The 13,281-nt window shown below is 47.2% G+C and overlaps 1 protein-coding gene across 4 annotated transcripts in view; it reads right to left on the reverse strand.

The window, feature by feature from the left end:
• Positions 1-13,281, reverse strand: part of DDX31 (DEAD-box helicase 31) — a 69,461-nt gene that overhangs the window by 33,616 nt on the left and 22,564 nt on the right. For all 4 annotated transcript variants that reach the window (XR_013994413.1, XM_081065937.1, XM_081065935.1 and 1 more), the window contains exons 14-16: positions 10,928-10,987; positions 2,267-2,317; positions 581-720 (exon numbers count right to left, since the gene is read on the reverse strand). Coding sequence is in view for 3 of the 4 variants with exons in the window: in XM_081065937.1 (XP_080922063.1) it covers positions 581-720; positions 2,267-2,317; positions 10,928-10,987 (251 nt within the window). In the remaining variant the exon portion in view is untranslated. The remainder of the gene's footprint in view (positions 1-580; positions 721-2,266; positions 2,318-10,927; positions 10,988-13,281) is intronic.

The raw sequence follows: 13,281 nt of genomic DNA on the forward strand, positions 1-13,281 counted from the left end.
AAGCCCCCCGACGAGGCTTCTGTGCTGTTGAGCCCGTGATCCGGAGCCACAAGGGAACATGGGGTGCCCAGCGGGCACGTCCAAGATGGCGGCCAGCCCGCCCCACCTGTGAGTGTGTGGGGCACCTTTCAATGGCCTTACAACGATTCCCCCGGAGGTTTACTTTCCTGTGGGAAGGGGAGTTGTGTGATGAGTAAGAAGTATTTTTCTCAAAGACAAATCAAATTTAAAGGTATAAAGTGTTAAGTGCGAGAAATAAAAATTGTGACTACAAGGAGCTGGCTGTGAGGGTCCTGCACACTTATTTTACGGAAAGAGACACGAAACACAGACCTCTATCTACAAGAAAAACGAAGTGCAACAGATCATTCCATGACTTAGGCTGGCAACGCCAATGAAAATTGTCATGTGCTGATGGTACTAAGGGTTTTAGTTTTTGCCACTGGCTATTCTGGGACTCATTTAGGGATCACAAGGGTTAATAGCTCTTCGTCAGCTTACAAGGCCCATCCACTATAAAAGGCGACAGAAAGTTAATTAGGTGAGATCAGCCGAAGCCCCGTTCAGGTTTCTGACTCACTTGATTTTGTGAGAAGCCAACGAGTTGACATATTCTGCCTCCGAAGGAGCCAAAATGAGCAGACTGCTCCCACGGCAGCCAATGCGGGCGGTTCTGCCAATCCGGTGGATGTATTCAGCCGGTGAAGACGGAGCGCTGTACTAAGAAGGGTAACGAAATAAAGGCGTTCATAGATCAAGGGGCTGCCATTAATTGGAAGTGCAATACCCCTCACCTGCCTCCAGGTATCCCAAGAATTAAATCCTGGTGCTATGGTTACCCTAACACAATCACAAGGAGAAGTCACTCAACCCTGAAATTCCTGGCTTCACTGCAGATAACAAGGCTCTGACATGCAAACGTGAACAGTGGCCAAGTTTCAGATAAACGAGATGTCTTCTCGTTCTAGTATCTCCTTTTTAATTTCACTTCTCCACAGGTCTCTTCATTTTCCTATTTGCATCTTTTCACCGAGGTGACTGTGCAAGGTGAAAACGTGGGCAGGTGGGGGTAACCGTCTGCAGATGACCACGTGACCTTGGCCTACGTCCTTGGTAGACAAAGCAGTGGGCTGAGGCCACCGAAGACACTGGACAGGGTAAGGAGGAAGGGGCTGTTACTGCGGCCACCAGAGTTCAGCTGTGCCGCCAGGCCACCGCGAACTGGTCCCAGGGCGGTCACAGGGCGGTCTCCTTCACAGGGACGTGCTTCTGCTCCAGGGACAGCGTTCCTAACTCAGGGGAAACCGCAGACTCCAGAGCTCAGCAGAATGAATTATGCACAGCATTTGCTGTTCTCTATGGCAGTAACTCTGTCATCATCGAAACTAATTGACCATATATTCATTCTTCCTTTTTTTTTCCCTCGGCTGCTATATGAACCAAGGATCAGAGGGCCCAGATGAATACATGGGAGGCCAGGCGCATTAACCTAATCAATAGTCACAGTATCAGAAGGCTCTAGACGATCGATTTTCTGTGCCTAGCCTTTCACACATTCAGATTATTCTTGTCATTTTATCTTTAGTTATCTGTGTGGCCAGCAGGAGAGAAGCAATAATACCTCCTGTGGCAAAGCGATCTGTGGTGAGCAGAGCAGATTTCCTAGCCACTGACAGGCATGCGATTCCATTAAAATGTGAATAAACCATGACTCACGTCAACAGGGCACGTGTCCCCAGCCCCCACACAGAAGGGCTGAAAAATATCACTCTGTAGACTTACAACAAGAAAAAACAAAACTGAAACCACTAGACTCTTGGGCTAACACCTGTACCCTCTGGCAAAGCGTCTAAGGCTAGAGGTATGTCTAAGCTGCTGTCAGGGACCTAATTGCCCCCTGCAGGTCAATGTACAGGACCCGGCTCTCAGGACAGCTGAGCCACTTCCTCCTGGACACAACGGGGCCTCCCAGGGGCCTGGGCAATTCCCGTGACCGCTGGTACTGTGTGTGTGACAGGCATTGGACTGGGCGCCGGGAGCCCGCCCCACCCTCCTGTGACTGCAGTCTGGCTGTCTGCCGCAGCAGTTAGGTGCGCTGGGTTAAGGAAAGATGTTGGGAGAATTGTACAGATAAGGCTGGTTGCTGCCTGGTTACCAGGGCAACACCCAAGAGGGTAACAATAATCATTCAACTTAAAGCTAACGCATCTACTCATGATCATATATTCCTGCCTCGAGCTCACATCTTCACAACTAAAAAAATTACCTGAACAATCCACGTGACTTGAGGGAGATCTAAGCCCCGAGCTGCAACATCCTTCAAAACAGAAAAGAATATGGTTTAGGATTGAGTTGCTGAACCATCGTGGGGTCATAGAGCTGTTGGTAATCCAGTGCAAACCATGACGGCTCACTCCCACCCCCACACAGACATCTGCATACAACCTCAGAAGCCACCTGTGGTTAAAAATTCCGATGGAGGGGTAAGTTCCACGGAACCCACTGAGAGGCAGACCCAACGCCTTCACTGAAAGACCACCACCTGCAGGTTAGCCCAGAACTTGAACAAGTCATTGCCGGTTGTGCCTTGTCGGAATTCTGAAAACTTCTAGCATGTTTTATGACTTTCACATTTTATCTGAGAAACCACTCTGTGATGAATGCATTCATGGGTTATGATCACCAGCCCATCCCTACTGGCAATGCTACACGAACAACAACCCGCGTCTGAGGCGTGCTTCCCACGATCAAGCCAAGGCATTCCCTTGTGGCGGTGAGGTGCAGAGTGTTTACTGAGGACTTTGCTTATTAGCGCCAGAGAGCAGAAGGATCGGGTAATGCCCTGCCTCTTCTGACAGCCAGATAGGAATGCAGGCCACAGACGTAACCAGACAGACTAAAACTACAAAGGCGATGGAGATTTCACTTTTTAGCTGGTCGTCACCTGAAGAACAAAGACTCTCCACTCTCTGGTTTCTGGCCATTCTGGCGGAGAGGCTAGAAAGTGGGAATCTTCCCGTCTTTAAAAATAAACGTACACTCGGCATTCCTCTTCTAGCTAACAGTCATAACAACACCACCCCTAGTCAACATTTCAGGGGCACTCCCTATATGTACCAGACACTGTCTGGGGCGTGTGATCTGCATTATCTTGACTGATCTTCAAAGCAACTATTATTCCAAGGCCATATTATATTGTTCCAACATCAGAAAAGATGCTGTACCTTTCCTGCCCTGTGTTGGGAATGCAAAATAGTATGAACGCTTCTAGTGGGGAATTTGATTAATATCCAGCAAAATTACATATGCACTTGTCTTTTGACCGAGAGCAATGTCACTTCTAGAAATCCATCCCAAAAATACATCGGCAAAAACACAAAATGGTATGTGTACAGGGTATTCATTTCACCACCATTTATAACTGTAGGTTCAGTAAAAAACCCCAATGTCTAGCAGGATGAATATGGCAATACCCACTTCATATAATAGAGTACCATACAGCCACAAAAGGAGGGAAGATTCCTATGTACTGATATGGAGAAGCTCTAGGATATATTTCCCGTGTGTATAGCTTACACTTTTGTGTAAGAAAAGGGCTAAATAAAATATATTTGCTCACATTTCAAAAAGAAATAATGGAGAACCGCCCCCCCCCACACACCAGAGTTGACAAAAATAGTTACCTAGAGAGGAAGGAAGAGAACATGAGGGGAGGGGAAAAGAATGGGAGCTAGACTTCCTTTAATGGACCTTTATCATTTTGACTGTGAGACCATGTGTTTTGACAATTAAAAAGTCAGACCAGCAGCCACCATGCAACAGAAAGAACAGAGCACCACCTATTCCTGCCCAAACAAAAAGAAAACCCTAGAACCTAAATCTAATCAAGGCTCTGGACCTAACTACTAGTTCAGAGGAAATACGGGAGACAGAGGAACAAGTCAAACAGCACCACGAGGACACAATTAGGCAAAGCTGGAATGTGGGGTGTTCTAACGGACAAATGGTCTGGCTTCTTCTACCAAAAAACACAAGGGGGTAAAAAAGAGGACAAAAAAACCACAGCAAAACAAACAAACACCACATTGAACAATGGACAAATGGACAGATGAATCAATAGATAAACTAAGAACCAATGCCTGGAAGGAGGTTCACCAAAACTGTCAACTGTGGTTATCTCCAGGCAGAGAGATCTGGGGTGAGTTTTAGGTTTCTCTTTGCATTTTTCTGTGTTGCTTGCTTTTTAAAATTTTTTAACAATGAATATGCATTTTCCCGCAATTTTTTATTTAGAAAAATTTAAACCTCCAGAAAAGTTGGAAGAATAATACAACGAGCACCTGTATCTTCATTTAGATTCATCAATTGCTAAGCTTTGGCACTTCTGCCCTCTCTTTTGCTCTCCATACACGCATCTGTGTTTCTGAACCACCTGAAAGTACGCTGGAAATAGCATGACATGTTAGCACGTAAGAATGCCCCCTAAGTAAGAGGGCATTCTTCTCCATAACCACACCATATCACACCTAAGAAATGTAATGCCGACCAACATTACTTTCTGATATTCAGTCCACATTCAGATTTCTCCAGTTGTACTCAAGATGGCTCTGAGAGCTGTTTTCCTTTCCCAATCCAGGACTGAATCTCAGATCATGTATTCTATTATTATTACATCCCTCTAGATTTCCTTAATTAGAATGGCACCCCTGCCCTTTACTCACTTACTTAGTTTTCTTTTTATAACTATCAATTTTGAAGACTCCAGGTGTCTTGAGGAAAATTCCAGAATCTGGATTTGTCTGTTTCCTTGTGGTAAGATTCGGGGAAAGCACTTCGGCAGGACAGTGTCAGGGTGCTGTGTACTTCCCAGTGCGTGACCCAGGGAGACCCACGAGAGCAGTCTGCCCTGGACAGGGGATGCCACGTCCAGCCACCTGAGTCAGGGGTGGCCGCCAGCTCTCTCCACTGTGAAGGTGCCTTTGTAATGAACAAGTAACCGGGAGTGAAACTTTGAGACTGTTTCCCAAAATCTCTTGCCCAATGGTTTTGGCATCTGTTGAGCCTGCTGGTCTGTCTCAAGTGACCTCGATGGCTGCAGAATGATGGCTTCCTGTCTATCATTCCTTCCTTCCATCTGTGAGCTGGCATTCTTCTAAAAAGAACAGGCCTCCTCCCTCTCCCCTCAGTTTTAAGTACCACCGAGGGTTTTTATGTATCATTGGGTTTTTTTGAAAATAATCCTACGCAAAGTTTCTGCAAGAAGCACGTTGAACACCCCCCCCCCCCCCGTATTCCCCAGGGTCAGAGGCGGACCCAGGAAAGACACTCCCCACCCACACCTCGCTCACCCAGAAGGACCACCGAGGGCATAGCAGCCATCTGTCAGTCTTCACTCTGATTACACCTGGGACTGGCTGCTTCCCTCTGAATGGTAGCTAGGCTGCATTTATTAAGTGTGAAGCAGAAGATTAATGTACTAAACGTGTGTCAACCACCCACGAGGTGTTTGCAGACAGCTCCCACATGCCCTGAAAGCTGAAGGCTGCCGTTCCAGAGCGGGCTCTACCGAAAGGGGGCAGGAACGGCTCTCTGCACCAACCACAGCTGATGTCTTCAGAAAAACGGAGGGGTTCTTAAATCTGCTAAGCTCTTGTTAAGAGATGATTTATTTTATTTAAGTGCTCTGCAGTGGGAGATACTTGTAGACAAGGGGCTGCCTGAGCTTTACAGACAGGCTTTGTAAAAAATTTAATGCTCGTTGCTTTAGTAAATTCAAGCAAGAAACACAGATAAAACTCAACAACAGCGTATGATGTTCATGAAACGCACTGAGTGCAAACACGCTGAAACAGTGAGTTGGAAGAATGCCAGCAGCTCTCCTCGCAACTGTTCAAGGTTCCGTTTCCCACTTGGGTGACCTAGCTCAGGACGGCCGGCTACGACACCGTCTTCTCCCTCTCCCACTGCCTCTTGTGTTGGGGGGATAGCCAACACTGCTCAGGCTGAATCCAGCCCTTGCTGGGTCTAGGCTACCACACAGAATGGGAGAAAGAAAGAATCTTCCTGGTGTAGACACAGAGAGAACTGGACTTCGTTATCAATGTAGCAGCCCTACGACCTGGGCAAGTGAACTCAGTTCTGAGCCTCAGTTTACGCACCTGTAAAACGGTGGCTGTAAGATCTCCTCTATTCATCTCATGAGCTTATTGTGAAGATCAAACGAGACAGCGCATGTCAACAGTGTTTGGAGAATACAAATCTAAGTATTTCACTTCATGCTGAAGTTAAGAATTGGCATGGAGGCGACAGGCAGTGGTGAAAGGCCCCTTCCCTCTCTTCCCCACTCACCCCCACTCACCCACGGGGCAGAGGACCACAGAGAGGCAGGAGGCTGCTCCCTCTTCCTGGATCCATAGGAAACTGACCTGCTGAAGACTCAGCAAGGGCTTCGGTTCTCTGCCCACTCTTAGAACTCAGCCCCAGCCCCACCGTATTCCTTTAACCTAATTAGGGCAAAGGAATTGCTAAAGTCAGTTCTGAAAGAGGCTCAATGGTGCGGCCTTGAAGCCCCGGGCTCGACAATTGGCTGCCTCCCTGAGACCACGGAGTACAGATGGAAGGCAGCGTGCTCAGGTGCCAGCCTGTCAGTTGGATTAAAATGACTCATTTATTTGCCCAAGCACCTCACAAAGTGCTTTTACTAACAGAGAGGGGGCCTGCCGGCTCTCTGAGCAAGGGACGCAGCAAATCCGCCTCTGCCGCCTTCCTGGCCTGCCAAAAGTCATTATTGCCGTGTGTGGAAAGCCATCAGCGGGGTACAGGCCCCTGTTGTCCGGGTGACAGATTGGGCTGCGTAATCAGAGGAGGAAGGGGAGAGTGCAGAAGCTGTCAGAGGCGAGAGATCTTGGCTGGAGCCGCCAAAAAACTGGCAACATGAGTTAGCATAACTGAGTAAACAGCCTACAATCTCCAAATGATCTTGCCATTAACGTGATGAAATAGAGTGGAAAGGATAAACTTTACCTAAAAAACATGCCCCAGAGAAAAACGAGAGTCTACATTTATTTTGGGTTGTGAACTGACACTCTTGTGACACTTACAGCTGCACTCCTTTGTCTCCTAACCTCCTGGCACGGTGGAAATTCCCCAGGAGGAGAGGAAATTAAGAACCGCACAGACATAACAGTGTACTTCAAGCAAAAACAAAATTGAGAAGGTGGAGGAAAGCAGCAGAGCTGATGCAGGTGCCTTCTGAATAAGAACGCATGTGCTGGACGGCCGCGATATATGCCAGTGGAAAATCAGCCGGCAGACCCCAGCGGAGTTGCAAGGGGTCCTCTTATTGGGGAAGAGGTTCTGGTGCTCTGGCTAGCCAGGGACAACCAGGGAGCACCACACACACCAACGGGCGCCAGACGTCACCTTAACGCAGAATATCATTTCCAGTCACTCGGGCATTTCTATCAACTCATCGACGTAGCAATGGTATTAAAAACCATGTGCCCATCCCCTGGCTTAGGGAGAGTTCTTCATCGTAAACAGGGGGGAATATTTTGTAGCTAATTCAGTTTCTTGTATCTGACACCTTTGATTTCTTAATTCCATTTGGGAAAGTGGGCTTTGAACTTTCAAAGGACTCCTTCCTGCTAATCCCTACTCCCTTCCTAGCTCGGCTTCTTCGGAGAGCTAATTTTCTGGATCGCGCTGCAAATGGGCCGACTCCTCTTTCACAAACTGGTCTCTCCTGCCCTTGTCCTCGACTCCATTTCACCAAGGTCACATTTGTGAAGAGTCACAGTACACAGAGCCAGGTATCGGGTCCTGAAAGATTTCAGTGCATGAAATTAAAAAGGCCCTTGCTTTTCCATGTTTATAATTAAGTTGGAAGAAACACACACACTCATGCACACCCTTAACTGTTCCAGTAACACAGGAGCTAGCAGGGAGGAAAATGGGGTGCAGGGAGGGATTTTCTAGCAGTAAAGGAAACAGTGAACTGTGAGCTTTCGTGTGCTTACACCCTCACTCCCAAATGTTCATACAGACATTCAGTCTTCTGGCCTTGTTGAAAGGACATGGGGATGATAAATCAAAATGGCAAAAGGCACGGTACACAGGGGAAACAATCCCCACGCAACAGTCATCAATGCAATTCCTCCTTCTCAGAAGAAGCCAGCTCTCAACCATCGTGTCCTGCCGTAGCCCACATTCCTCATTAACACTACGGAGGCTCCTGGAGAGCGTTCACAGAACCTGGCAAGCAACAGGCTGCTTCAAAGAACTCCGGGTGACAGTACCTCCCACAACCCAGGGACAATCTATTGCAGCGTGTCTCGGGCGCCTCACAGCCCTCAGATGCCAGGAGCGTCAGGCTAAAGCAAACAAATATGGCAGCAGTAGAACGAGAACGAGAGAGAGAGAGAGAGAGAGAGAGAGAGAGAGAGAGAGAGAGAGAGAGAGAATGCAAACCTTCTCCTCGCCGGGGAACCTGGCCTCATGTCCTGGCTTAGAAATAATGAGGAATGAGCCCCACCCAGCTCTTCTCCAGTAACCTTCACCTCAGAGTAAGGACATGATATGGGGAGGGCCAGGGTACTGAAAGTGACCCGAACAAGCAAGTGAACACGTGACAAGAGATTTCTGACAAATCAGACAGTGGGCCAGTGGGAGTTTGCCTTCCGGTGGCACCCAGGACTGGCAGGGCATGGAAGGTGGGGTGTACTTTGCCACATCAACGGTGCTCTCTGTCTAGCTGACATCACTTGCCGGTGTCGGCCAGACAGAACAAGGAAAGTCACCGTACGTTCTGACCCCACTGAAAATTATGCTTCAGAAAGAATGATCTTTTCTTCCAGGAAGAACAACTAAAACACCAAAAACTAAACCAGAACAAACCAAACAAACTGAACTTCAAGTACCCGGAGTTTTCTTGGACACTTAGAGCTCACCTGTGTCTGTAAAATACCGTAGCATTTGTACACTAAAGGACTCGACAATTTCCCACCAGGGGCAAATCCAGCATCTGAAGGGTCAAAGATAAAACATGTTGCTTTGATCCTAATCCAAACTTCAACACATATGTTCCTACTGCTTTCTGTTTTAACATTCACTCTACAGGAAACACCGTATCTCTGACAAAGTGCATTTATTTCCAACGAGCGAGTGTGATCATCTCAGCCTCACTCAGTCTTTAGAAAAAGGCCTACATTCGTGGTTCTCACCACTGAGTTTCTCAGGCCCTGACTATCCACATCGTCCACAAACAATGTGTCCTCTGCAAGCTTGTTGGGCCGGACCCTGGGACAGAACTGCAAATAAAGCCCAGGACCTATCTTCATGAGCTGTGAGCTGCTGGGAAGACACCTGGACCTGGTGTGATGAGTGCCATAAAGAATGAGTGCCATAACTGGGAGTGCCCCAGGGGCAAGAGCTGGGGCTCCAGCATTCCATTTCCTGAAGAAATGAACCTGAAGCTGAGACCTAAGTAGGGCTTAGTCAGTCAGAGTGAGGTGTCCCAGGCAGAGGGAATGCACGTACCAAGGCCTCCAGGCCCAAAACAGCAAGAATGACACATTCAAGGAGCTGAAAGAGGGGACCGCTTGGCTGACGGGTAAGGAGTAAGGGGGCAAATCCGACAGAGGAGAAAGGAAGGGGTCAGGTTCCAGAAAGTACGATTGGACATAAGGATTCTTGACAAATTTCTTGATCAAGTCAATTATTTGGCTCGTCTTCACTTTAGAGCAGGATTTAAAGATGATTTTAGAGCAAACACAATATCGCTTCTGGGCCTTTTGGCTAAGATCAAATGTAGAACAAACACAAGCGTGGGCCCTGTGGATGGGCTTCAGAAAGGGAAGGGCTGCTTGGCCAGACGAGACCTCCTCAGGAGGCAAGCACTCCTGGTGTAACTGTTCTCAGCTCTGAACAACCGGCGTCGGCAGAGCCACTGTTTGCCACACACGTGAGAATCAGCACACGGTGACAAGCAGGAGACAGGGCAGGCTGTCTAGGATATGACCAGACACTAGAAACCCAGCAGCACTCATCCATACACTAATGGTAAGAAAAAAACAATCTCTAGGACCATTAAACCTGAATGTAGAGCAGGAGTTCCTCAAAAAGTAATTGCAATAAATGAAGCCTACCTGGGTATTCAACTTGCTGAACGTCTGTTTCCACCCAGCAATCGTTTGCTGGACTGGCCAATTTATAAATAGCAATTCCATTACTATCTACACAGGGATTTCGCAAAGCGTCAGTTGGAGATTAAGTTACGCCATCCAAGATGGCACAAATAGGGAAGGTATTTTAATCTTGGGTGTGGGCGACAACCATGGTGAAGTGAGTCCCCAGAGAAGGGGCTATCGGAGGTGTGAGTTTTCCATCTTGAAAGAGCACAAGACATGTGCAGTCAAAGGTCAGCACTGTGCTGGCCAAGGCAGCCCTCCAAGATGGCAAAGACCAAGCCTGAGTGAGCTGGCCCTGAAAACGGCAGGACAAATGATGGTTTTAGACAATAGCAGATGAAATCTGCCCGAGCGCACCTGTTTTCCTTTAAGAAAAGGTGAGCAGAGGCGAGTAGAGTGATTCTGCTGTGGAAAGACTTTCTCAGCTCTAATTACTCCCGATAGCTGTAATTTACAAGTTTTTGGTGGCTAGAAATCACCAAGATTCACACGTTTTCAGACCAACAGCTGTCACTATTAGTGAGCAAATCGCTAAGTCTTCTGCCCGGTGGCAGCCGGCTATCTGTGACAAAGTTGGGTGACAAATCAGAAGAGCAAAGGGACCAGCCACACCAACAGGCCCCGGGTATTCCCACTCTCTGTGGGGCTGGCCCACAAGGCAAACTATCAAGAGACAAAACACTGCAACCACCACCGACAGAAATATTCGAGCTTCGCGCGGAATACAGAATGATACATACCGTGCAGAGAAGGACACCCGTTTTGGAATGGGAGAATTCTTGAAACACTGCTGTTCTTTCCTACAAAAATAAAGGAAAGAAGCCTTACAATTCTGAGACCAGTCCCCGTGAGGGCAGCTCAGCTCCCCGTAACTTTCCCAGCTTCCTCCTGCTGTGGCTCCGGGAAGGCACAGATGGGCTTTGCCAAGAGGAACAAGTGGACTCTTTACATTTAAAAGACCCTGGACTTCTCAGACTATGGCAAAGCAGCAGGGCCTGACGGCAGCACGTGTCACTAAGACAATGCCAGGCTGGGCACACCTTAGAACCTGGTAACCCCAAGAGCAGGCGAGGTCAAAACCCCCAAGAGACTGAACGTATTCTAAACACACTTCCTACAGGTGGGCCAGAGGAATGAAGAACTACCGACATTTCCCACAGGAAACTAATTTTTAAAAAGGTTAAAAATGACAAAGCGCATGTATTTTAACTGTAAAAAAATTATATTTAAGTCGAAGGAAAAAAATGCTATCATCCCACCACTCAAAGCAAAATAGCACCACTGGTAACCCCTGGATGTCTCCCAGGTCCCCTATCTGTGCAAAACATAACTACGTATGGGGCTTTTTACAAATGGCACCATACTACTTGTGCTATTAACATGCGCTTATCATGTATCAATAGAACGTGAACATCCTTTCATGATGATAAGTATCTAAAAACCACATTGTCTCTCGCGACTACACAGTATTCAGCTGAATGGGAGTGCTACCATTTCCTGACCAGTGCCCCATACTGGCAACCGGGGCTGCCTTCAGCTGTTCACCACTACAGACAACGCAGTGACCAACACCTCTGTACGTAAGTCGTGGTGGACAGGCCTAATTATTCCCTTGGGGTAAATTCCTCAAGGCAGACATGCTGGACCAAAAGGCAGCCCACTTCGAAGGCTTTCAGCATCACCTTGTGAAGGGCACACAAGCAGTTGAGACTTGGCCTTGTCCATCTGTCAGCAACAAGAGCAAAAAAGGAAATGTAACTGAATTACTACAAATTGGGAAAGAAAAAAGTACAGTCTCTCCTTCCACTGTGACACAGCCACCATGTCAGTTACAGGGTACACCTCCCTTAGTACAGTGGACAGTGACAGCCAACATGTATGGAGTGCTGCCATGTACCAGCCACCGGCCAACGCTTTACATGTCTGAACTTACCAAATCCTCGTAATCCCCTACGAGCGGGTACTATCACCACCCCCCTTTCCAGGTGAAGAAACTGAGGCACAGAGAGATTGAGTGACTTGCCCAAAGGATACGCACACACAGGAAAGGGCGGGACTGCTATCCGAACCCAAAGTCGGTGCTGAAATCCTCACAAGGATGCCTGCCTACATCTGTCCAGTTTGCTGTATGGTCTTACGGGGACATTTTTTTAATGGTTGCATTATAGAGTCAAAAATCAGAAAAGTTCACGAAGGCCTGTGAAACACCTTAAAGATTGGCCATGATGTATTCGGATTTGGGGTGAGGAAAAAAAAATAACAAAGTCTTGAGCTTTCATCACAACTATCATGCAGCAACTTTTTCAAACAGCAACTTCTCTCTAATGCCCGTGAACTTGGTTGGGGTCATGTCTATCACGTAGGGAGACCACAGGCTATGTGGAACAGTGGCGAGCATAAGAAGCCAGGAATATGTGGTTGGGACTGTTTTAGCTTAGTCTGGGACAAGATACTTAACATCAGCATTTATAAAATGAAACAGACATACTCCCTCCCATCTTCTACCCATTTCTTGGGGAGATTATGAAGACTATTTAATAAACAAAACAACAGAAGTAAAATATTAACAGTTATTAAACTGAAAAAACTGAACTATTTCCAAAAGAGAAATAGCAATAATAGTGGCACCTAACATTCACTGAGCACTTACTGCGTGCCAGGCCCTGTGCTAAGCACTTTATCTGCATCAACTCAATGAATCGTCACAACCACCCAGGAAATAAGGACCATTATGAGCTCCATTTTAGAGACATGGAAACTGAGGCACAGAGAGGTTAAAAAGCTTTCCTGAGGTCACACAGCCAGTAAACGGCAGAGCCAGGACAGAAACACAGTCTGCCCCCAGCTATAAACACCCTGCTAGACTACCACCCTATTACAAGGTGAGTTTGAAACAATTTAACTACAGAATCTTCTGTATGACCTACTGGAATTCCCAGATCCTTCTGAGTCCATCTCCAGCTCCTCCATCACCCTGAGACCTATCTTGCTGAATGTCTCCGATGAAAACAGACCCAGAGAATTAGTAAACTAAGTTAGAACAAACAAACAAACCCAAAAATGGTATTACATTATGAAATCAACAAATTTGATT

The sequence above is a fragment of the Rhinolophus hipposideros genome, assembly GCF_964194185.1.
Source record: "Rhinolophus hipposideros genome assembly, chromosome: 11".
Lineage (NCBI taxonomy): Eukaryota > Metazoa > Chordata > Mammalia > Chiroptera > Rhinolophidae > Rhinolophus > Rhinolophus hipposideros.